The 25,672-nt window shown below is 40.3% G+C and overlaps 1 protein-coding gene across 1 annotated transcript in view; it reads left to right on the top strand.

The window, feature by feature from the left end:
* CPA6 (carboxypeptidase A6) overlaps window positions 1–24,350 on the top strand; it is a 274,666-nt gene extending 250,316 nt beyond the window's left edge. Inside the window, exons 9-11 of the mRNA XM_053559427.1 lie at window positions 11,013–11,215; window positions 17,149–17,233; window positions 23,719–24,350. Coding sequence (XP_053415402.1) covers window positions 11,013–11,215; window positions 17,149–17,233; window positions 23,719–23,906 — 476 coding nt within the window. The 3' untranslated portion in view covers window positions 23,907–24,350. The remainder of the gene's footprint in view (window positions 1–11,012; window positions 11,216–17,148; window positions 17,234–23,718) is intronic.
* Window positions 24,351–25,672: the final 1,322 nt, after the last annotated feature.

The raw sequence follows: 25,672 nt of genomic DNA, 5'->3' as shown, positions 1-25,672 counted from the left end.
TTCATTTTATTCTTTGACACAGAGTCTCACTATGTCACCCTTGGTAGGGTACCGTGGCGTCACAGCTCACAGCAACCTCAACCTCTTGGGCTGAAGTGATTCTCCTGCTTCAGCCTCCCAAGTAGCTGGGACTACAGGTGCCTGCCACAACGCCCGGCTATTTTTCTGTTGCAGTTCTCATTACCTGGCCTGGGCTGGATTTGAACCCGCCAGCTCAGTGTACCTGGCCAATGCTATAACCACTGTACTACCAGCGCTGAGCCCAAATTCATTCTTTTAGATAATTTTATAACACATAACTAACTACTGTGAGACATCCCTCACTATTGGTAATAACACATCATCTCAACACCAGAGTGAGAACTACCAGGTCATTTCTCAAGTCCACCAAGGACAAGTCCAGGCAGAGTGGTGGCATGCCTGTCACTGAGCTGATTAGTGGCGTGACTGAGGCCCAGCCCCATGGCTTCCAGCCTCTTGCTGCTTCTGGCCCCTCTCCCTTCTTCCTTGCTTATCTACAGCTCAGGTTCCCCTTATTTTATCATCCAGAAAGGCCAGGATTCATAAAAACAACAAAACCTTTTCCTTTTTTTTTTTGGTTATTTATTTTTTAAGTGAAATCCTATTTTCTTGAGTTCCATCCATCTTGCATTCCATCAAGTCTCTTCTCTGCCATTACAGTTTCCCCAGGGCTCCCAATCCGCCCTGCTCTCTCTCCGTCCTCGCTGCTGCAGTCTGCACGGCGCACTTTCCGATTGTATTAGGTCCTGCTTTGTCTTGTCCTCTAATTTTCTCATATGTGTATGTCTTGTCTCCTTTCTAGATTTGCGAGGTCCTTGTAGAGTTTTACATCTCAATACTCAAAAACTAAAAAGGTGATGTATGGCGTGGAAGTTAAATCACTGAAGTGTTCAGTACAGAGATGTAAGCTGTTTTATTTGACAAGACGAAAATCCCCTCTCCACTCTGCACTGCAGAGATTCTGTGATATATTCTGTGGCTGTTCTGCATGCAAAGAGGAGAAAGAATTTTGTCTCAGTTTCAGAAACAATATATTTGCTCCAGTAAACTAAGGGAAATTAATAACCCTTAGATTCTCATATGAAAACATTAAGAATGATGTTCCTCTCGAAGAAGCAGATTTCCCCTAAAAGAAGTCTATCACTTCCTGATATTAAGTTGTTTTTTCTTATTTTTTCCCCTTGTTTCTTTGAAATGCTATGTCCGGATGCTTTAGCTTTTTCCCCTTGTTTCTTTGAAATGCTGTGTCCGGATGCTTTAGCTTTTTTGCTGTCTTGATCTTCCACAGTAGTGCTGATATTTCTGATCAGAATCTATGTAATTAAGGCCAGACCTGGACAGGACTCTTCAGATAATTTATCCAACACAGCTACGTAACATCCCACAGGGATTTACTGTTCAGGAATATTTGTGAGCTGTGTCTTTGCATTTTAGCAAAACCTGGATAGTGCCCCCAAAAGGCTATAAATAAAATTAGATGGTTTTAGTGGTCTTCCTTCCACCTGAATTAATTTATTTCCATGGTAGAGACCCAGCTATTCGGAATTGTGATTTTCATTTTATAAAGACATGGTTGATATAGAAGATGAGTTGGGCAGAAGTTCGGAAACAAACACTGGTAAAAAGAGTTTTGAATGTGATATTCCATTCTGCTGCTAAATCAATACTTAATCTGCGGTAAATAGCATTGACAGGATGCCAATTCATTAAATAAACCATAAAAAGCTATAAAATAGTCCAGTGTCTAATGTGCTTCTCAGGCAAAGAGCATTAAATCAAGGCATGGCCCTTCTAAATATTATACAGTTCAGCTCAGGTGTGATAATAATATAATAATGAAATAAAATGCATTCTCACTTTATTATACACCTAATATTAGTCAAACACTGTGCTAACCCCAACAGAGTTGGGAAATCCTATTGCAGGATATTAAGTTTTTGAAAAACATGGACAGTTTAATGGGCATATATAGGACAACACCTAACCCAGCCTAACAGCACTGGAGAAGATCCCGGCAGGTCCTTTATTCTCAGCCTACTTTGTTGGTCCTCTCCTCCTACCCACACCCTGAGGCTGGGATGCCTGGGGCTCGACCCTGGTCTCTTTCTCTTCTCTATCCACATTCATTCCCTTACAGCCGTCATCCTCTTCCATATGCCCATGAGTCCCAAATGTACAGCCCAAAACTCTTTCCCAGCTCCTGTACACATGTCAGAATCTCTTAGCATCTGCACTGGGGTATTTAACAGACATCTCAATGCAAAATATCTTAAACTGAACCCCCGATCTTCACTCTGTAAAATCTGCTCTACCCTTAACCGTTCTCAGCTCAGTTGATGGCAACACCATCCTTTAGGCTGAGGCCTAAAACCGTGGAGTAACCTTGAACATCTCTCTTTCTCTTATACCTGCATCCAACCCGTCACAGCATCCCTTTGGTTCTGCCTTCAGAATTGCTCCAGGGTCCAACTCCTTCTGACCATCTCTGTTATTATCACCTTTGTCCAGGCTACCACCATCTCTCACCTGCATTGCTGCATGAGAACTTTTAACTGGTCTCCCAGATGCTGCCCCGGCTTTCCCCTGCACACACACTCTCTATTCTCAGCTGTAGCAAACCTTTAAAAATATAAGTCACATGATGTTTGTCATTGGCTCAAAATGTGCCCCCATTTTACTTACATAAGGATGTAGAACAGCCCATAAACTCACATGATACGGGCCCCGTTGATTGTCTGATCACATCTATTTCTGCCATCCCCTTATCACTTGGCTCCAGCCACACTGGCTGTTCCCTCTGCCTAAAACACTCTTTCCCCACACTTTATGGGGGCAAGACATGATTGCAACAATTGCAATCAGTGTAACCTGGCTTATTGTACCCTCAATGAATCCCCAACAATAAAAAAAAATAAAAAACACTCTTTCCCAGAAGCCCTGGTTGATTCCTTATATTCTATACGTCTGCTCAAAAGCCAGCATCTAAGAATGCCCTTATCACCATCTATAACATTGCAACCCACTTCCCCAGTATTCTTGATCTTTCTTATACTACCCTCCTTTTTCTTATTTCCATGGCACTTTTCTCCTACACAGGAGAAGTCTCACTTCACAGTGTTTAGTGAGTCCCCCACCACCACCACTGGAATTGAAACTCTATAAGGCAGAAACCTTTTCTGTGCCCCAGTATGTGACAAATGGTGTGTACATAGTAAATACCTGTCAAATAAATTAAAGTACCAACATGTAAAGAGTAGCTGAAGGTACCATGATCCTTAAAGGGAGAGATCACCAAAGAACATGGCTAATGTCAGAGCAGCTGGGCACCCCTTCATTTAAGAGACCAACAAAGGACTAATAGCCCCTATCAAGGGGACTGAAAAGGAAAGACCTGAGGTTGGAAGAGAAGTATAAGGGAACAGTGTGTCCAGGGCCAAGGGAGGACAATATTTCAAGCAGGAGGTCAAGTCCCCTGCAGGATGGCCAAAGGTAAGAGACGCCCTTTGGACATCCTGCAGCCACAGCCTCAATTTGCTGCTCCTCATCCGATCCTATCCCTTTTGTGGCCCAACCCCTCCCCCTCATAATTCTGCCCTCTCTGCATGTTCCATAAAGCCTTCCTGTTGTGAATGACCCTCTCCAGTTACACATATGTCTCTCCATTCATTCTTCGGAGGAAAGCTCACCAGCACACAGCTACAGTTTTGATGCAGTCTAGGAGGATATTCAAATGGCCTTATTTTCTCTGTGACAACACTTAGTCATGAAACTATCCCTCTGTATTTTGCTGGGAATAAGCAGAGATTTGTACCCATCTACATAAATAATTTGGGACTCATATATACGAGTCCTCATATATATTAAGTACCTCATTTTCTTTCTGAAATGTAACATTTGTTAAAGTACTTAGAACTCAGGGAAAGCTCACAGTTTCTGATTTGACGTTATTCAAAAAATATTTAGGTAATACGATGTCCTCATGGACCAACAGTCTTATCTGATGACATTTTGTGTGGTGTTGGTGTTGATGAACCTTATATAGCCTCAGTCTTCCATCGAGATGAACTGGAATTTAGTTATTTAATCAATAACCTAAATGTTGATGAAACAATCCAAGATACAAGCACCTTTCCTGAGCAGAGTTAGCACCATTTATTCATTTAACTAACATTTAAAATGAGGGTGTCTGTTTTTCTGAGTACTAGGAAATAATAATGTATGACCTCTATACTCAAGAAGCTCACTCTCTAAAGGAGAAGATAGTCTACAGAAAAAAAATAACCACAGTACAACATCAGTGCCACCAGATTTACAGCCTTCTATAGGCAAACACAACTGTATTTATAAGTAATCTGTATGCTGTCTTCTGCCAATCTTCCTACACCGTGTTGCTCAGGTCTGTACAGACCCACCCAGTCTAGTACGGGATGTTATAAAGACCCCAAGCCTACTTGGAGAAGGTTGATGTTGGCTTCTACTGAGAAGCCTATGTATAAGGCAAGCAGCCTGGGGTCAAGAGATATTGACACAAGACAAGATATATCACCACGCACATCTTCACCTATATTCTGAATATTCTCCATTCCAAAAAGGAACAATGGCACTGTTTTTTCCATATAAGATAGTTATCTTTCTTGCTACTCGATCCTGAGGGAGAAAATCAATGTTTGATTTTTCTTTCCTTAGAAAGGAATGAAAGACAGTAATTCCCACCTTCTGTTAGCTGAAAAACAGGTAAATCTTTTAGCCTGTATGAAATTCATTAGAGCAGGCATCTTCAAACTGCGGCCCGCGGGCCACATGAAACGGTATGAATTGTATTTGTTCCCATTTTGTTTATACTTCAAAATAAGATATGTGCAGTGTGCATAGGAATTTGTTCATAGTTTTTTGTTTTAAACTATAGTCCGGCCCTCCAACGGTCTGAGGGACAGTGAATTGGCCCCCTGTTTAAAAAGTTTGAGGACGCCTGCATTAGAGCTTTAGAAATGGTTACAGCCTTCAGAGAGGATGAAAATGAGGTTACTGCTTCTTTGATTGTCATCTTCTTTGGCACCAATAAAGTAAATAATTTATCTTCAGCAACTTAGAATGTTTAGAAGCCTGTTTTTGTAAGGAAATATCAATAGAGCTGTTACTTGTTATCCCAAATTTGAAATAAGCATATCGCCTTAAAGAAAAGTTGTCAGGACATTTTACAACTCTCAAAATACTGTATTTATATGGTATATTAAATACAAAAATTTGTTCAGTAGGTCATATCTTTTGATAGCAAATAAGCCTCCAAAATGAAGTTTATAGAGATGGTCCAGATTACCTCTGAGGGAGGCAGAGGTGGAGGACAGAAGGGAGAACGTGGAAAGAACATTGAGGGTGTCACAAAGTGGCCCCTACCTCACCATTCTGAGACAACCATCTGCAAAAGTTGTCTGTTCACAAAAATGACAACAGCAACAATAAAAAAAGGAAAAATTACAAATGAAGAACATAAAAGACAATATGAACAAATGGAATGGCATGTAACCTGTCCTTGGGATTGGGTGTCTCAAGGTAATAAAATATTCCCCCAAATCAGTATACAATGGTTGCAATTCCAATTAGGATCTCAATGAAGTTTATTATTTTTTCTTTTTTGTATTCTGCTTTTAGGAATTGGATAAAATGTTTCTATGGAAATGTTTCTATGGAAAAATAAATTGACAAAATAAAGCCAATAAAACTGTGAAAAAGAAGAATAGGGAGGACAACTCATTTTGCCTATATCAGACCATACTAAAAAAATACTGCTGCAGATTGCTAGGAATATAGGAAAAGACACACATCAGCAGAACAGAACAGAGAATCCAGGAATCCATCCACATGTGCAGTATGCTTTAATACAGAGTGGCCATGAAGTTCAAATTTACATTGCACTATTTTGCCAGGTACGGTGGCTCATGCCTGTAATCCCAGCACTTGGGAGGCCAAGGCAGGTGGATTGCCTGAGCTCACAGGTCTGAGACCAGCCTAAGCCACGGTGAGACCCTGTCTCTAAAAATAGCTGGGCATTCTGGCAGCCGCCTATGGTCCCAGCTACTTGGGAGGCTGAGGCAAGAGGATCGTTTAAGCCCAAGAGTTTGAGGCTGCTGTGAGCTGTGACACCAAGGCACTCTACCAAGGGCAACAAAGTGAAACTCTGTCTCAAAAAAATAAATAAATAAAAATAAAATAAATTGCACTATTTTAAATTGCATGCGAACTTTATGGCCACCCTGGATATGACAAAGGTAGTATTTTGATTCAGTGGGGAATAGATGGGATATTTAATAAATTATGTTGACAGAATCGGGGTCCATGTAGAAGAAAACTGAACATATAACCATGTGACATATATACAAAAAATAAATCCAGAAAAATTAAAAAAATGAAATGATTAAGTTCTGTAGAAGAAAAATCTACTTAAAGCACTTAACATCTTTAAACATAGAAGAAAATTTCTTAACCAAGACAAGAAACCCAAAAGCCATTTTTCTAAAAGACGTAATAATTATATGAAATTTAAAATGTCTAAAATAATAAAAATCGCCATATACAATTAAATAGGAACATTATCGATTTAAAGACAAAATGCCACGCAGATGGCAAACAATCTATAAGAAGCACATTTATATATGAGTAGGAAAAAGATAAGCAGACCAGGGGAAAATAAAAAAATAAATAAATAAAATGAGCCGAGGACATGATTAAACAATTCAGAAAACAATTGGATGTAGGTGTTTGTAAAGTACAGTTACGGGCATGTGTGTTTGTAAACTTTATAAACACCTACACCCAGTTGTTAACATGGGTTATTTGAGAGCAAGTGGACAGTACGAGGTGCCAGAGAAAAAGACTTTTCTTTTAAAGAAGACAACAATTTTTAATGGCATGTGGTTCATTTATGAGGAATTTGAAAACGACAAATGAAAAGCAAAACATAAAAATATAGCCAATGAAAACTTGTCGCAATAACTCTGACCTCCTGATACTGCTCACTGTAGGACGCAGCTGCACCTATCAAGTCAATTTCTACAAAGGCTAGTTGCTACAAAACAAAGAATAAAACCATACTTGTCTACCATTTTTCTGTTTTTACTTATCTCCCTTTTAAGAACTTAAAATTGTTCTTTGTAACAACTATTTCTCAGATCTCTATTTTTTCTTCTTAACATTCTTTTTAGTTGTACAATTGCCATTGTATTACAGAAATAAAACATTGGCAAAAATGATTAGCATATTACCAGCTTAACAAACTACCATTCTTTAGTACATTTCCTTTTTTCTCTCTGTGGGTATTTTTAACCTTCTCATTTATACAATTACATGTTCTTTTTTCCACTAAATATTTAATTATGACCATTTTTCCCTGTATTTATTGAATTCACTCTAATGGCTATTTTTAGAGAAATAAATTACTTTTTGGAAAAAAAATGAAGTCCAGAAAAACTGCAGATTGCATACACATTTTTTTTTTTTTTTTGATTTTGGCCAGGGCTAGGTTTGAACCTGCCACCTCTGGCATATGGGACCGGCGCCCTACTCCTTGAGCCACAGGCGCCGCCCATGCATACACATATTTTTACACAAAAGTTTCTGTTAGGAGATCAACCAAGAACTTTTTGCATTCACATCTTTCATGTCATCATTTACATCATAGATTCATTTAGGAAAAACAATACTTAGCTGGGTGCAGCAGCTCATGCCTGTAATTCTAGCACTCTGGGAGGCCCAGGTGGGAGGATCACTGGAACTCAGGAGTTCGAGACCAGCCTGAGCAAGAGCTAGACCCCCATCTCTACTAAAAGTGGAAGAATTAGCAGGGTGTGGGGGTGTACACCTGTAGCCCCAGATACTCAGGAGGCTGAGGCAAGAGGATTGCGTGAGCCCAGGAGTTTGAGGTTGCTCTGAGCTAGACTAAGGCCATAGCATTCTAACCTGGGTGACAGAGCAAGACTCTAAAAAATAATAATAATACTTTGACACTCCTGCAGCAGTTTAGATTTCATCTATTTTTCTCATCTTTATTTTAAGAGAATTAATGTCGTTCTGCACAATTTATTAAAAATTAACAATGTTTAATGACTATTTAACTCATCTCTAAACCATTCTTTCTAAATATTATTTTTATATGTTTCATATATTGGCTTACAAACAAGACATGTTAAAAATTCAAAATATAGCAGGAGCTCCATCGTCAATCACCCCCCTACATTAACCACCTCCTTACATTGACCTAATTTTCATAGACCAGACATGCACCCCACATGTGCATCAGTGAGTACGCTGAGTTCCTTATCTTGGCCACCTCTGTATGCTGACCAGTTTGTTACAGTCCCTTGGGTGATCAACTTACAGAGGTTCTACTGTACATGTCAAGAATACACATAAAGTGTCTTAATGGAAGAATTAGCAGGGTGGTGGGTGGTGTACACCTGGAGTCCCAGATACTCGGGAGATAGGATACTCTTAGTGATGGGATGAGCAATCAAAAATGTTTGGAGGAAACAGGAATCTGAAGTTGCTTCTATGGTGCAAGGCCTAACTCTCCCTGGTTGTTGATCCCACCCATTCCATCCTTCCCAGAACTTTCTCCGATCAAGTAGTCTTTCTCCTCTTTTCTTGCTCTGTGTTTGATTGCTCATTGTTTGTTCAGACATCCCTAAAAAACATTTAAGTCTTCCTCTTACCCCCAAGTTTCCTCCTTTAGATACCATTCTGTAACCTGCCTTCCCTTGTGCACCATACTTACTAAGAAAGACAAAGATGTCACCTATTCCTTTATTCCCCTTCCTTCTTCTCAGCGCATCTGGGATGTCTTGTCTTTGCCCTTACCATTCCACTGATTTGTCTAGAGGAGAAGTTCCCAGTTATTTTGTTACTACAAAGTTAAATACATTTGCATTCTGCATTGTACATGCAGACCACACTCTTCTCTTAAAACTATCAAGTCCCTGGTTCCCTTGACACCAGCATCTTGTGGTTTTCCTGCTTTCCTCACAATTCCTTCTGACCATGGCTTAAAACTCATTATGGTTGAGAGAAAGAGAAATGTGAATTGACTGCTGATAAAGTATAAGGTTTCTTTTTGGAGTGATAGGAATGTTCTAAAATTAGACGGTAGTGATGGTTACACAGATCTGTAAATGTACTAAAAACCACTGAATGGCACACTTCAAGGGGCTGAATTTTAGTGTATCTAATTTATATCTCAATAAAGTGTTCATAAAAGAACAAAAACCTTCACAGTTATGTTAATTCAGGACCTCCAAGAGGCATTTGGTTCTGAGGCATCTCCAGAATGAGATTTAAAGGAGGGACACAGCAGTTGCTGAAAGTTTTCCATCTGAACTCTGGGCTCCTATAACATGAGCTACACTTAACATCCTCACTATGTACCCCCTTTAACTTAGTTGTCTTTTCATGTTCAGTAGAATTAGACTATGTCACTATGTCAAACATTGTCCATTAGTTTATGAGAGAATTATTGTTTTCCAGAGGTGGAGGAGACAGTAATGGACCCAAACGGCAAATCACTATGGAGAATTTCTTAGAACTGTAATACTTTGTGGCTGCTACAGTGATTCTTATTTTCCTTCCTTCCACAGGCTTCATTTTTTTTTTTTGAGTGAAACTCTGTCACCCTTGGTAGAGTGCTGTGGCTTCACAGCTCACAGCAACCTCAAACGCTTGGGCTTAAGTGTTTGGGCATCTGCGGTGCCCAACCACAGATGACTTCTTCTTTCTTTTGGCTGGGGCTGTGTTTGAACCTGCTACCTCCTGTATATGGGGCTGGCACCCTACTCTTCGAGCCACAGGCACCATCCAACCACAGACTTCTTAATACGTATGCCCTGGGTGGTGCCTGTGGCTCAGTGAGTAGGGTGCTGGCCCCATATACCAAGGGTGGTGGGTTCGAAACCGGCCCCGGCCGAACTGCAACCAAAAAAATAGCCGGGTGTTGTGGCGGGCGCCTGTAGTCCCCTACTCAGGAGGTTGAGGCAAGAGAACTGCCTAAGCCTAAGAGCTGGAGGTTGCTGTGAGCTGTGACACTACAGCACTCTACCGAGGGCGACAAACTGAGACTCTGTCTCTAAAAAACATATATATACATATATATACACACATATATTACATATGCCCTGTATATGATTTTTTAATTCAAAAATTATTAAAATGCTGAAGATTTCCTAACCAAACTTAAACCAACCCCCAAGATAACTAGAGAACCCTGTTGGGTTTCACAAAAACTAGTCTGAATTTGCCAGTCTAAAAATATAATAGAAATTGGTTTGGCATGTTCTTTGAAATTATTTTGTGTTTTTGCTCTATCAACATTTGTATCTTATCAGACACCTTTACAGGTGTCTAGACTTTTCTTTCAATCTGATATAGACTTATTTGACAATATTTGTTGAACGTCTGCCGTCCTCAGTTCTAGCTGTGAGGTGCCCAGCACGAGAGACACAGTCCCAGCCTTCACAGAGCGTTAGCATCTAAGAACAAATCTAGATTGAATGCAGGTCCTTTTAAAGCCTATAGTCTGTAGGATTTTTTTCTGTGTTATTTCCAGTGTATCTCAGGCACCTAGAACTGTTTAAGTATTGGTTGATTGCTAAATGAGTAAATATTGAACGCTAATTACAAGTGTGTTGAATGTTATAAAGAGAAAGTCCAGGTGTGGGAAGCATGTAAGTGGAGTCTAACAAAAGCCTTCCCTTCAGAGCAGGTCCTGCAGGTTCAGCCAAACAGTCAGTACCTGCTTCCCATTCAGGCCCTCCTGTTGTGCCTGGGGACTTGAACCACCTTGGAATTTATAGTGGTGATTCCCATAGATAAGAAGTTAGATGAATTGCTTAATAGCACCATATGTTTGCAGAAATAAAGGAAAAATCACAGTTTAACAATGCCGATTTGTGTTTCTCGTTTTTTTTCCCCTCCTAGTCCTTCACCCCATTATCTTTTCTGACTTGCAGATGAAGGAGCTTCTATGCACCCCTGTGATGACACATACTGTGGCCCTTTCCCAGAATCTGAGCCAGAAGTGAAGGCCGTAGCTAAGTTCCTCCGGAAACACAGCAGGAGCATTAGGGCTTACCTATCCTTTCACGCATATGCTCAGATGTTGCTATATCCCTATTCCTACAAATACGCAACCATCCCCAATTTTAGCTGTGTGGTAAGTATTTGGCCCTGTGTGTGCGTGTAGGGCTCCAGGCTTCCTTTCTGATGCTAAGATGGTTCAAGTACTAATGATAATGGCAAACAAGTATAGTGTTTATTCTAACAGGTATTTTACATGTATGAACTCATTTATTCTTCATAACAAGAGGAGGTAACTTTTATTCTCCTCCTTTCACGGATGAGGAAACTGAATCCCAAGGAGATGAAGTGATTAGACGAGGGACACACAGCTGCAAAATGTCATAGCCGGGATTCATCCCGAGTCTAGCTCCAGAATTCTTGCTTTTAACCATTGTGCTACTTCTCAAACACAATCTTTTCAAACCTATTTACTTTCTTACCCCAGGTTATACAGGAAAGGTCGAGATGGATTTGATTAGTATTATAGCTTCAGTCACATATTCAGGGCTGTAATTAACTTTATTGAGTAAATAATTGTTCATAAATTATAGTCTGACTCTCAATAATTAAAAGCAAGTTTTTTATAAGCACTATTTGCTTAATGCTACTAAGTCTCTGGGCATGTATCTAAACAAGTTAGTACTAAGAAGGAACAGACTTTCAGGCATAAGATTGCTTATGAAAATGAAAATCCTGGGCGGCGCCTGTGGCTCAGTGAGTAGGGCGCCGGCCCCATATGCCAAGGGTGGCGGGTTCGGACCCAGCCCTGGCCAAACTGCAACAGAAAAATAGCCGGGTGTTGTGGCGGGCACCTGTAGTCCCAGCTCCTCTGGAGGCTGAGGCAAGAGAATCGCGTAAGCCCAAGAGTTGGAGGTTGCTGTGAGCTGTGTGACGCCATGGCACTGTACCCGAGGGCGGTACCGTGAGACTCTGTCTCTACAAAAAAAAAAAAAAAAAAGAAAATGAAAATCCAGAGTTCCTTTCTCTCCTCTGTCAGAAAACCAACAAGCTATTCACTATAGGGGACAATGTATCATAGAGTGAGTCATTTCAGAGCCTGTAGCATCTAAAGGCCAATAGTTCAAAGCTAAGAAAAAGGAATATATAGTATTAGAAGTCAAATGGAAATTGCCTTTGGGGATAAGGGAGGGGACCCAAGGGGGCTCCTGGGTTGCTGCTGCTGTTCTTGCTTTTGACCTGGAGGGTGGTACATGAATGTGTTCAATTTGTGATCATTCAAATTTGTGTACTCTGCTGTAGACTTATGTGAGAGCTTTTTTTGGCCTCCTAATACCAAGCATGTGGTGTCCTTTCCAACACCACTTCTTCAACACCAAGTGTTTGTGCAACAATTCAGTTCAGTGTTAGCATCAGACCCTCCAGGTTTAAGGACTCAGTCTGACGAGTTGCTGTCACTTCAGCCACCAGTCGCAAGTAGGGAGTTCCCAGGGGTTCCCCACATTTCTGTCTGACTTGGCTACAGAGTCTAAGGTACCCATTATCCCTTCTTCAAGTTCATTATTTCACTAGAATGACTCACAGAGCTCAGGGAAGGGCTTTACTTACTACTACCAATTCATTATAAAACACACAATTCAGCAACAGCCAAGGCAAAGAAAGGCGTAGACACACCATGGGGAAGGGAGTGCAGCTTCCTGCCCTCTCCAGGGGTATCAGCCTCCCGGCACTTGGATGTGTTCATCAACCCAAAAGCTCTCAAAACCTATTGTTTAGGGTTTTTAATGGAGATTTCCTTATACAGGCATAATTGATTAAATCACTGGACACTGGTGATTGAACTTACTCTCCAGCCCCTCTCTTCTCCTCAGAAGAGGTAGGGAATGGGGCTGAAAGTTCCAACTCCCGTTAAGTGCTGAGGAACCAGATGTCAGGTCCCTGTGTGCCCAGGTTCTTGGTTCCCAGTACTGAAGAACGGTTACTGGTACAGAGTCGATGGAGTAAATAAGTAGAGCAAGCAGTTATAAACACCCAAAGTGCCAAAGTTTTATTAAAGAGTAAAGATTAGCTCATTCCAAAGAAGGAATAGGCCAGCCCCCAGGAGTGGAGGGGACACTGAGTTTCACAAGATTTCTCCTTTTATGCTGACTCCCTAATGTTATGATAAAGGGGGGAGGCATGGAATATTCATGGTTTTTCTTGTAAAAGGGTAGAGAATTCCTGGAAATGGGAACCCTCCCCTTTTCTATCCTTGTAAGGCAATTTCCAAGAGTTGCCATGGTATTCGAAACTATTATGGTGCTAGTGGATGTGATTTTTACCATGTTAACGAGAGTAGTTCATTTAGGGACACATTAGCTCAACTATGCACATGCTACAAAGACCTTGTATTGAAGCCTTGACAATATCTCTGCTTTGTGGCTTCTCTGCCTCTTTCTGATCGGTCCATCCTTGGAGACCCCCCCGACATGTCATCTGTTCTTTCCTGGGAGCCCCTTTCCTAGAACCCTAATCAGGCTACTCCCTAAACAACCCACGTCAGTATGACCACATCTGTCTGTCCATGTCAGAAAGTCTCCAGGACATTAACCAGTGCCCCAAGACAACTAGCTCCCCAAAACACCCCACCAGCAACATCTTACACCAGTGAGGTTGCTCAGTTAGAACTGTTCCCATAACAACGCAGGCCAGCCTGACCCAAACCGATCCAAAATAACCTAACCGCATCCACCATTCCCCCTGCTCATGTCTGACTAACTGCTGAACCTCACACTCCCTAACTGCATGGGTTGGTCCTTCTGGCACTAGCCTCCCTCCTCCATCCTGAAGCAGGTATCTAGGGGCCCCCAGCCACTAGTCATATCATTAGCATAAAAAAGATACCCTTATTTCTCAGGCGATTCCAAGATTTTTAGGAGCCTTGCACCAGGAACTAGAGACAAAGAACCAATATTTATTTATCTTTATCATGTTACAATGTTATACTTGAATTAAAACTTTTTCTAAAACAGAAACATTCCTTTTCTCCCTGTACCTTGAACTCCAGATTTTGCACCAATTGCTTGGGGTTTCAGGAATTCCTGTTTTAGATATCCAAGAACTAGGAGGAACCAGGACATGAGGAAGCCAGGAGAAAGCCTGGGGAAGGCTTTCATTCTGTCCAAAAGGGGAACTTTGTTCTTGGCATTCCAAGAATTCTGAGCAAATTCCCTCTGTGTAGGATTATTGTAAAGGGATAGTCATCTTCTGTGGTGCTATTTTTTAGCTGGTCTGTGAGTCCCACAGCCTTTCCTTTTGTTTTTGTTGTTGGTGCTGCTGCCACTATTGTGTTGTTAAATTGGCAGCCTAACACTTTGTATCACGGTATTTCTGTAGGTGAATGTTCAATCCTCTCTTAAGAGGGAATAGCATCTATTTATATTCTTAACGACAGATGATGTAGAGTATGCAATATATAAAATTTATTACATGAGAACGTTCTTCATATTTTAAATTTACCTTTTCACAGTGAGTTAAACCTATTTTCCCTTTTGCCTTACATTGGAGGATGTGGCATAAGAATAGAACAGTGGATCAAAACCAAGGCTGAATTTGCCTCCCAATGGACATCTGGCAATGTTTGGAGATATTTTTGATTGTCCCAGTGAGGGGTAGGGGATGCCATTGGCATCTAGTGAGCAGAGGCCAAGGACGTTCCTAACCATCCTTCAGTGCACAGCAGAGCCCCCCACAGCAAAGAATTATTCAGCCCAAAATGTCAGAAGTGCCATTATTGAGAAAGCCTGGAGCGGGTTAAGTGTAAGGTAAATCAATAAAACTAAAATTACAATTCTCAGAAACTAGGCAGTCTCTGAATGTTAACCAGGGCCCATCAAATTTTATTAAAATTGTTCAAAAATATTCCATCAGTATATGTAACATAAGAATATAAATATATGAATATTCCATCAACATATGTCTGTGTTCTTGCTAATGTTTTTTTTAGTCATTCATTAGGTTGCTTTAGATATAGAAATACTTAAATAAAAAATATACTCCTTCCTTAGCTGAAGACTAGTGAGTCTTAGGTCCTTCCATATAGAAAAAAAAAAAAAAAAAAACAATGGAGAAAGGAGGGATCACTTAAGTAAACTCTTGCAAACAGGTGTCTAAGTGTGCCACCCTGGAAAATAATTCTTGGGGGAAATGATAAAGTTTTTACTTTTTGTGGACAGATTTTTTTTTTTTTTTTTTTTTTTGTAGAGACAGAGTCTCACTTTATGGCCCTCGGTAGAGTGCCGTGGCCTCACACAGCTCACAGCAACCTCCAACTCCTGGGCTTAAGCGATTCTCTTGCCTCAGCCTCCCGAGTAGCTGGGACCACAGGCGCCCGCCACAACGCCCGGCTATTTTTTGGTTGCAGTTTGGCCGGGGCTGGGTTTGAACCCACCACCCTCGGTATATGGGGCCGGCGCCCTACCGACTGAGCCACAGGCACCGCCCTTGTGGACAGATATTATCCAAACCCCTTATCAACATGTATCTGTACCCAAATATCAGAAGTACAGTGAGCTCAAAGTCCAAACTGTGTGTGTACTTTGTGTAAAAGGCAACGTTGTTGTCTTTTTCTTTCTTAGATAGTTTCCCCCTTGGATTTAGTCATCTGAAACAATGAGGAACAAAGGTCTCCTCGCCAGAAGAATGCAATAATCTTCTAAGTGTAGAAATATCTTTCCTTGCCATGGAATGTTTCTGAGACTGTTGGAGAAGATGTTAAAATCTTAGAACATTCTCCATAAAGATATCCCATTATGGTGTATACATTCCTTTCCTGTTGGCTTCTCCAAGAAGAAAGTCATCATCAGTGAGATCAATAACAAATAGTCTGCCAGATACCAGAGCCTGGTCCCTGAATAGCCACAAAGGGTGGCGTTTGCTGCAAATACTGCCTTGTGCATCCCTGAGCTGAGTGAAGACAGCAGCCTGCAGCTCAGCCCAGCACGCACCACAGTGTTGTCCAGAGTCTACTGAAGCATTAAATTATTCATAGGCAAATTGAAATGGGAGAGTCGTATACTGGTTTCAACATCCTTCTTTTCCTTTCACTTGTCATATGATACTTCTCTAATTCTTGTTGAAACTAGTGCTTTTATACTATTTGAAAATGTTTATAGGATAGTATCATTTGAGTCAAAGTATAATATCCATCCACCTTTTCGTATTTTGATTGTATTGAGTATTTTTCATAATTTTTGGCTTTGTGAAGAGTTCCACCTTAGAATTCCTGCATGTTAGCAATACGTGGCTAAGCTCTGTGGGACGCATATGTAACCTTAGAAATCATGAAGCATTCTGAAGGGTTCCCATTCCCATAAGAATAAACACATAGCAGAAGTCATTCTTACTGAATTAGAGTCTTTAATTGATCAAGATGTGTTGTAAATACTTTGTACATATCCACTGAAATATATGCTTAAGAATCAATAGGATTATCTTCATGCTTTTGTAGATTTATGCTTATTCAAAATTCATAGAAGAAATATTGGTCAAGTATCTCTTATATACAGACACATTGCTGAGTACTGGCTATGAGCTATGAGTAAGATTGACCTGGTCCCTGTCCTGCCAAACATTGTTTAATTTATACTTATAGGTATCCCTGAACTAAAGTGAAGAGAACAGAGCACTAAATTACCCTTAGAAAATATGGGTACTTAACCACTCATTGCTGAATAATGCCAGGGTACCCACTTAATCTCTCTGAGCTTTCCTTTTCTCATCTGCAAAATGGAAATATTACTGATCACTGGACTGTTTTCAGCCAAAAGAAATGATGTGTTCTAAAATATGTCACAAACATAGCATGTGACATCAGAGTACTAGAATATTATTATTTGCTGTTAGCTAATCAGAATCAGCACTGACCAGTAGCAGTCGGTTAGCTAATAATATTATTAGCAAGCTGTTAATTAAGGTGCCCATGATTGTCCTCTATGTTGGATAGAGCCTCATCAAGCCCCAAACAACATGTCAGTGCTCCTAAAAGTACCAGTGTAACATTATATAAAATTTCTCCATTTTCTCTCACAGGAATCTGCAGCTTACAAAGCTGTGAATGCCCTTCAGTCAGTACACGGGGTACGGTACAGACATGGACCTGCCTCCAGAACATTGTGTAAGCTCCCTGTGTATGTTGTTAGGATCATCTCTCTTGAGCCAATATCCTGGACCATGACTTCCTTTTAAGAAAAAGGAGAAAGTGTGTTCTCTCTGGAGTGAAATTTGTGACTATCAAATTAGCCAAGGAAGATGGAAGGAGTTTACATCTGATTATTTTTATACAGCTTGACAGAAATACCCATTTAACAAATTCTAAGCAGAGTATGCTAAGCATACCGTAGTGACTGCAAGTTGAACTGAGATGTTACGACAGTAGAGCATTCCAAAATGGGCTTCTTAAGCAATTGTAACTGTGGTGAGGGTGGAAATGGTCTTGGGAAGGTAATGAAATCAATGTTTCAGCCCTACGGCAGCTTCCCTTTTACTCCTTTCTTCCACCATTCTTGTTATGAAATGCTATTTCTTTTCTTTCTTTTTTTGTAGAGACAGAGTCTCACTAAATTGCCCTCGGTGGAGTGCCGTAGCGTCACAGCTCACAGCAACCTCCAACTCTTGGGCTTAAGCAATTCTCTTACCTCAGCCTCCCAAGTAGCTGGGACTACAGGTGTCCGCCACAATGCCCGGCTATTTTTCTGTTGCAGTTTGGCCGGGGGCCGGGTTTGAACCCGCCACTCTCGGTATATGGGGCTGGCACCCTACCCACTGAGCCACAGGTGCCGCCCAAAATGCTATTTCTTATGTAGCACCGTTAGCTGAATTTCTCTTTAAAAGGTAATTTTAGGCTCAGCACCTGTGGCTCAAGCGGCCAAGGCACCAGCCACATACACCTGAGCTGGCGGGTTTGCCTCCAGCCCAGCCCGCCAAACAACAATGACGGCTGCAACCAAAAAATAGCCAGGTGTTATGGTGAGCGTCATGGTGGGCGCCTGTAGTCCCAGCTACTTGGGAGGTGGAGGCAGGAGAATTGAGCCCAGGAATTGGAGGTTGCTGTGAGCTGTGATGCCACAGCACTCTACCCAAGGCAATAGCTTGAGGCTCTGTCTCAAAAAAAAGGCGATTTTAAAGTATTTTCTTGCATATAAAGAAAAGAAGCAACTGGATATATGAAGAGAACTTGGGCAAAGAATCAAAAGATGTGGATTCTAGTGCTAATTCTGCCAGCTGTGTCATCTTGGCCATGAGATTTATGGATAATTGGATAAATCATTACTGATGGTTTCAACTCTAAAATCCATTCATGGGACTTGGAAAGTCTAGTGAGAAGTCGTAGCTCTCTGAAAGTCTATGTAATGTATGAAGGTAAACACACACTTGTTGTATACGTACGTATGGCTAGTGACATCTGATTATGCTGCTCAGGAAAGTGCCAGATTTCTTCTTGATTTCTTTAATCTACCTATCATTATATTATAATGTCTTTTTTTTTTTCTTTTTGGAGACAGAGTCACTTTGTGTCCCCAGGTAGAGTGCTGTGACATCACAGCTTACAGCAACCTCAGACTCTTGGGCTCAAGCAATTCTCTTGCCTCAGCCTCCCAAGTAGCCGGGATTACAGGTGCTGGCTAGTTTTAGAGGAAGGGTGTTGCTCTAACTCAGGCTGGTCTTGAACTTGTGAGCTCAGGCAATGCCCCTTCCTCCCCCCACGCCTCAGCCTCCCAGAGTGCTGGGATTACAGGTTGAGCCACTGTGCCCGGCTGTATTGCTAACATCTGACCATTCACTTTCTTCAGCCTTCAGAACAAGTGTGGTTCATCAACTAGCACTGCTTGTCAAATGATTTTTATCCTAACAAGAACTTCACAAGGAACAATAGTTTTTTTTTTCTTCAAAGTCCACAATCGTCCATCTCATGCTGATCTTCTTGGAACTATTTTTCAAATAGTCACCCTAAAAGGGGAAAAATCGTATTTTAAAAATCACACTCCTAATTATCAACATAAGATACATAAACAATTTTAAAACACTAACTTTAAAAAATTTTACTAACGCTTCACCTCTCCAGCTTCGTAAAAGGCACAAGAACAATCTGTTACCGTAGAAACGAGGTTGTCACAGCACCATGACGTAACTGCTGGTACACAATGTCTCTTGCTTTCGCTACTGCGACTACTATTTGTAGTCCCAATGTCCTCTAACCAGAGGGACACTGAAGACAGAGCCTATCTTCTGTCCTCAACTGAAACGAAGGGAATCTGAGAAAAAGCAGAGTCATTTAATTGTCATTTTCAAATAATGATTCTATCTCTAACTTGTCCTCAGGAAAACATCATAAAAAGTGGTATTATTAGAGTAAATTAACATGCCCTGGAAATTTAATAAGAGCAATAATAGGATTATATCAAGCTGGATCGTATAAATTTCAGGAAAAAAGCACACAAAGATTTTTCTGTGAAACATTTATTCATTTAATAAATGGTTTTTAAGAGTCCGTTAGACTAAAAAGTACGTATTAGGCACTTGGAGCTGTAAGGAAGCAAAATAACAGCAGCTCATATATCCTGAGCACTTTCAAGTGATTTATGATATCATTTAATTTTCATAACAACCTTATGCAGCAGTACTATATTTTTTCAAAAGGGGATACTGAGACACAGACAAATGACCCAGAAGGTGACAGGATCATCCGATGCAGCTCATGCCCATACTTGACCGCTAGTGTTCTGCTTACAACTCAGTGCTGAAAAGCTGGAGAGTGTGAGGTCGCAGGAGCCAAAAGCAGAAAGCGGCCAGAACGGCCTGTCAGCTGTGTCAAATGCTGTGAAGAGGTTGAAAGTGAGATCTGAGGGAAAACAAAAACCAGAAAGGAGACCGGGCCTGCAGTCATTGGTGACCTTCAAGAACAAAATGTAATAGACAGGTAGAGGAAAGAGGCAGATTTAAGAGTGGTTGAGCATGTAGAAGGAACATATGAGGTCAGACAATTAAGTTTGTGAACTTGTCCTAGAGAAAGTACTAACTACATAACCTCTTTGCAGAATATCACTGTGGTCACCAGTAGGCCAAGGGGAGGACTTCAAAGGTGACTGTAGTGATATTCAGCAGTGAGGTATGTAGCACTTTTTCTAGAATGAGTTCACGAACTTAATTGTCTGACCTTGTATATATAGAGAGGGGGTCAAAAATATGTATACCCATTTTAAGAAAGGAAAAAAAAACTATGTTAAAATAACACATTTGACTTCTGCAATTACAAGAGGTTCTCAATGTGACTTGTATTTATTTTTTATCAGTATAGATTATTCCGATTTCAATAGTTTTTCCTTTCTTAAAATGTGTATACATCTTTTTGGCACCCTCTGTAGATTCCGTTTTGAATTCTAAAGCAAAAGGAAGAAGAGAAAAGGACTGTAACCAGGAGTAGATGGCAGGGTCGTGAGAAGGAACTGCTCTAGGAAAGGGGTCCTTAAGTACCTAGCCAGGGTTAGGGTAGCTTTTCTGTTAAAAGGCCACATTAATTTAGCTATAATCAAAAAAGGCCATGTTCGAGACACTTCAATTAGATATACTTAAAATTGTACATTACTTTGTAAAAATGAAACTACTATGTACTTATTATTTCCAAAAATGAAAACTATTTGTTAATTTTAAAGTTAACTAATCTTTTAATAACTTTGTTGTGTCTGCTTTTTTTTGGAGAGCATTTGAGTATTTGTTTGCAGCATGGAGGTCTGCCATTTCAGTTGATCCACTAGATGGATATCGGTCATTCCTGACCTTAAGGGAGTCCTGATTTAGGTTAGGGAGGCAAATGTGGATTTGCAGCAATAAGTGGTTGAAAACCAAGAAAGCATTTTGGGGGGCCTGTTGCTGAAGGTGTGGGTACTCTACTATATTTTTCTATATTTCAATTGGCTCTTTCTTAGCATCGAACAATGACTTTAAAATGTCATCTACTAATCTCAATCAATTCTACCTTCAGTCCTTTAGGGGCCTTGATGATATCAACTAGGTGAGGCTCAAATGGTAATTTGAGTGTGATGGCATGATTCTCAAAGTCAGTGAAACTGTCCTTGTATTCTCCAAGTAATGGGTCTATAACAGATGTGTATTCTTGACATATCACATACAGATTTAGTTTTACCTTGCAAAGAAATATGGAAATTGTTTTGATTTGATGCTGCATCCCTATACAAATCTTCTTTCAATAATTCACATTGCTGATTCTGTTTTTCATAATATTTCATTTATCTCACAGAGATAAATTTTGGCTAACATTTGTCCCTATGATAGGCAATGCACTTTAGAATCATAAGGCAAATCCACACTGAATATCTCACATTCAACTTCAGTATGTTATGACACTGACAATGCCATGTTGCATTTTCACCCAATATAGTTACCAACACTTAAAACTTGTTGCAAGGTGTCACTTAAAATAGTAGCTTTAGCACAGAGATTTTGCTGATGCAAGATACCATGAAAAGAAGTGAGAGCATCTGGATCTGTTAATACTTTGTTTATGCTTCATGTTTTCCTGTCATGGAAGATGCACCATATGTACATTCACTCACTAAATCTACCAAATTGAGCCCAACTTCACAATGTTTATCTTGAAAGTCATTGAAGATGTCTATTCCCTGTGTTGTTTGCAAGAGTGCCCAAAGCAAGTAATTCTTCATAGCAAAGACAATCTTGAAAAATAAAACCTGCCCCACATCAGTAGTATCAGTCGATTCATCCAAAGTGATTGAATAACATGTATGTTCCTTTGGAAATATTGCATGAAGTTGTTCTGTTAAGTTGAAGGCTAATTCATGCTGTCAGTCAACTATGGTTCTCCTTAAAAGAGGCAGTTGTTTGTAGTTTGAAACATTATTAGGGTCTAAGCATCCTACAGCTTCAACAACAACAACAATAACGCATTCCTTCCCAATTTGTATACCACTGAATGCCCTTCCCTCTCCTCACCAAGTATATGAACTGCTTTGTACATTGTTTCAGCCACATTATTGCCACTTGAAACCCTTATTGCCACTTGAAAGAATTGTCTTTGCTTTTGTTTGTTACCTTTTCATTTCTGCAAGCCTCTCCCTCTAATTCAAAATATTCGTGGTTCTTATGAGCGCTATAATGCTGATGAGCATTAAACTTCTTTAATATACTATACAATATATTCTTTAATATACTTTAATATACTATACTTTAAACTACTTTAATATACTTCTTTAATATACTTCTTTAATATACTTTAATATACTTTAATATACAAGCAAATTATTTTATCTTTAGCAGAAACAATATTGCAATTCTCAATCCTCATTTAAAAATTTTTTTGTTTTCTTACGTTAGTGTTCTTTTGGCCTTCCTTGACATGATGTGCTATTAAGCAGACAGAATTAAAAGATACCATTGAACCACGAAACTATTCACAAATTCCACTTCAGTAGAAACACAATGCAGCGTTGTCAAAAACTGATAACAATCGCGTAGTCAACCCACACAAACTCTTGCCAACCAGACTGTAAACTCTCGCCAACCAGCCTCCTGTAGTAGTGGTGGAGTCAGGTGGAGGAAGCTAGAACTACCATGGGCATAGTAGCTGTCAATTTAGTCCTTTGGATTTACTAATATTCTAATTGTGTCAGTCAGTCTGGCAGGAGTATTTTGTTACAACTTATTTTGTTATTTTAAATACATTCATTAAAAAAATAAAAGAGAACAAAAATGATTTAGTAAAAATAAAAGGATTTGCTCTATAAAATTTTGATTCAGTCTTAAGACCACAAGTTTCCCCACCCCTGATTTGGCCAATGCAGATGAAAGAGAAAGGAGATTAACGCATGAAACAAGGTCCTGGAGGAGAGTCTCTCTCCCCATCAGAGAAGACAATAAACAACGGTACCAAGAGAGGAAAGGGCCTGCCAGGCATGGTGGCTCACGCTGTAATCCCTACACTGTGGGAGGCCAAGGTGGGTGGTTTGCCTGAGCTCATAGGTTTGAGACCAGCCTGAGCAAGAGCGAGACCCCGTCTCTAAAAAATAGCTGGGCATTGTGATGGGTGCCTGTAGTCCCAGCTACTTGAGAGGCTTAGGCAAGAGAATCACTTGAGCCCAAGATTTTGAGGTTGCTAAGAGCTATTACATATGACACCACGGCACTCTACCAAGGGTGACAAAGTGGGACTCTGTCTCAAAAAAAAAGAAAAGAAAAGAAAAAGAGAGAGAGAAAGAGAGATGAAGGGCCAATTGCAGTGGCTCAGACCTGTAATTCTAGTACTCTCAGAGGCTAAAGCAGGAGGATTACTTGAGATTAGGAGTTTGAGACCATCCTAAGCAAGAGAGAGATCCCGTCTCTACAAAAAAAATGAACAAAATTAGCCAGGCATGATGGTATGTGCCTTTAGTCTAAGCTACTGGGGAGGCTGAAGCAGGAGGATCATTTAAGCCCAGGAGTTTTGAAGCTACAGCGAGCTATGATGACACCACTGCACTCTAGCCCAGGACAGATGGAGACTATGTCTCAAAAAATAATAATAATAATAAATTAAATAAACTGTTATGAAGACCCTCTAGTGAGGCTAATCTTTTTTTTTTTTAATAGATGTGAGCTCTGGTAGCTCAATGGATTGGGCCTACAAAAATGGAATACCCTATGCATTTGCTTTTGAACTACGTGACACTGGGCATTTTGGATTTTTACTCCCAGAGATGCTCATCAAACCCACCTGTACAGAAACCATGCTGGCTGTGAAGAATATCACGATGCACCTGCTAAAGAAGTGTCCCTGAGGGAGCCTAAGGGTCAGATCACCTGCCGGAGAGAGCAAGCTGATCTGAGCAAGAGCTGCTTGGTACTGAGTGGAAATTGTTTTTAAAGAGAAGGGCAACAGCTTAGAGCAAACATGTCTATGGACTTTTAAAAGATCTCTCATGCAATTCTACACTTTGTGGCAATAGAAAACGGTAAAAATTAGGGCATAGCCTAGTTTATTATAAGAGAAATCATTCATTTTATACCCTTTGACAGTCTTTTTTGATTACAGAGGGAGGGGATGTTTTCAAATTTCTTTGTCTTAACACATGTGAAAATTAATTGAGAATTTCCCTTCAATAAACCTCATGCTCTCAATTAACATCTAAGCTAGTAATGATGTTTAATAACGTGGTTCTCATAGGACATGGAAATTTTTCAAAGGGGAAGAACCAACTATTTTTCTTAACATATTAAACATATACAACTTGGTACCTATAGCACAGTGGTTACCACACCAGCCACATACAACGAGGCCAGTGGGTTCAAACCCAGCCTGGGCCAGCTAAACAACAATGACAACTGCAACAAAAAGTAGCTGGGCATTGTGGATGGCTCCTGCAGTCCCAGCTACTTGGGAGGCTAAGGCAAGAAAATCACTTAAGCCCAAGATTGTGAGGTTGTGACACCACAGCATTCTACCGAGGGCGACAAAGTGAGACTCTGTCTCAAAGATAGTAATAATAATAAACACAATTTATCAAGACCTCAGATTATTCCCATCTTCATCCCCTGGTATTAGTGTGCCTTATACCTATAAAAATATAGCAAGAGGCTCAGCGCCTGTAACTCAAGCAGCTAAGGCACCAGCCACATACACCAGAGCTGGCGGGTTCAAATCCAGCCTGGGCCTGCCAAACAACAACTATAACCAAAAAATAGCCAGGCATTGTGGCAGGTGCCTGTAGTCCCAGCTACTTGGGAGGCTGAGGCAAGAGAATTGCTTAAGCCCAGGAGTTTGAGGTTGCTGTGAGCTGTGATGCCATGGCACTTTACCCAGGGTGACAGCTGGAGGCTCTGTCTCAAAAATAAAACAAAACAAACAAACAAACAAACAAACAAAATATATATATATATAGCAAGAGAGAGGAACTTAAACTGAGACTCTGAGAATGCCACTTTTAAAAGACACAGAATTGGGCAGCGCCTGTGGCTCAGTGAGTAGGGCGCCGGTCCCATATGCCGGAGGTGGCGGGTTCAAACCCAGCCCCGGCCAAAAAAAAAAAAACCAAAAAAAAATCATTAAAAGACACAGAATTAAGAGCATTACACTAATAATCTCACTTATTCTTCACAATACTATGAGGCAGATACTATTATTAGTCTCATTTTTCAATTGAGGAAATGGAGACTTAGAAATATAACCTAGACTTCCATATCTAGGACGATGATGGGATAGGCATTTAGACTGCTGGAAATAACTAAAACTTCTGGACAAAATATAACTTTTTTATCTTTCAAATTATTGTTAAATCATAGCTGTGTACATTAGTGCAATCAATGGGTACAATATGCTGGTTTCATATACAATCCGAAATATTCTAATCAAACTGTTCAACATAACCTTCATGGCATTTTCTTAGTTACTGTATGTAGACATTTGTATTCTGCATTTAGTAAGTTTCGCCTGTACCCATTCTAAGATGTACCGTAAGTGTGGCCCAACCAATTACCCTCCCTCCACCCCAACCTCCCCACTCCCTTGGCCTTTTACCCATATTCTTGTGCTATAGTTGGGTTATAG

This window comes from Nycticebus coucang, chromosome 13 (assembly GCF_027406575.1).
Source record: "Nycticebus coucang isolate mNycCou1 chromosome 13, mNycCou1.pri, whole genome shotgun sequence".
In the NCBI taxonomy this organism is placed as follows: Eukaryota; Metazoa; Chordata; class Mammalia; order Primates; family Lorisidae; genus Nycticebus; species Nycticebus coucang.
Note: the sequence above shows the minus strand (reverse complement) of the source record. Positions and strands in the feature narration are given on the sequence as shown.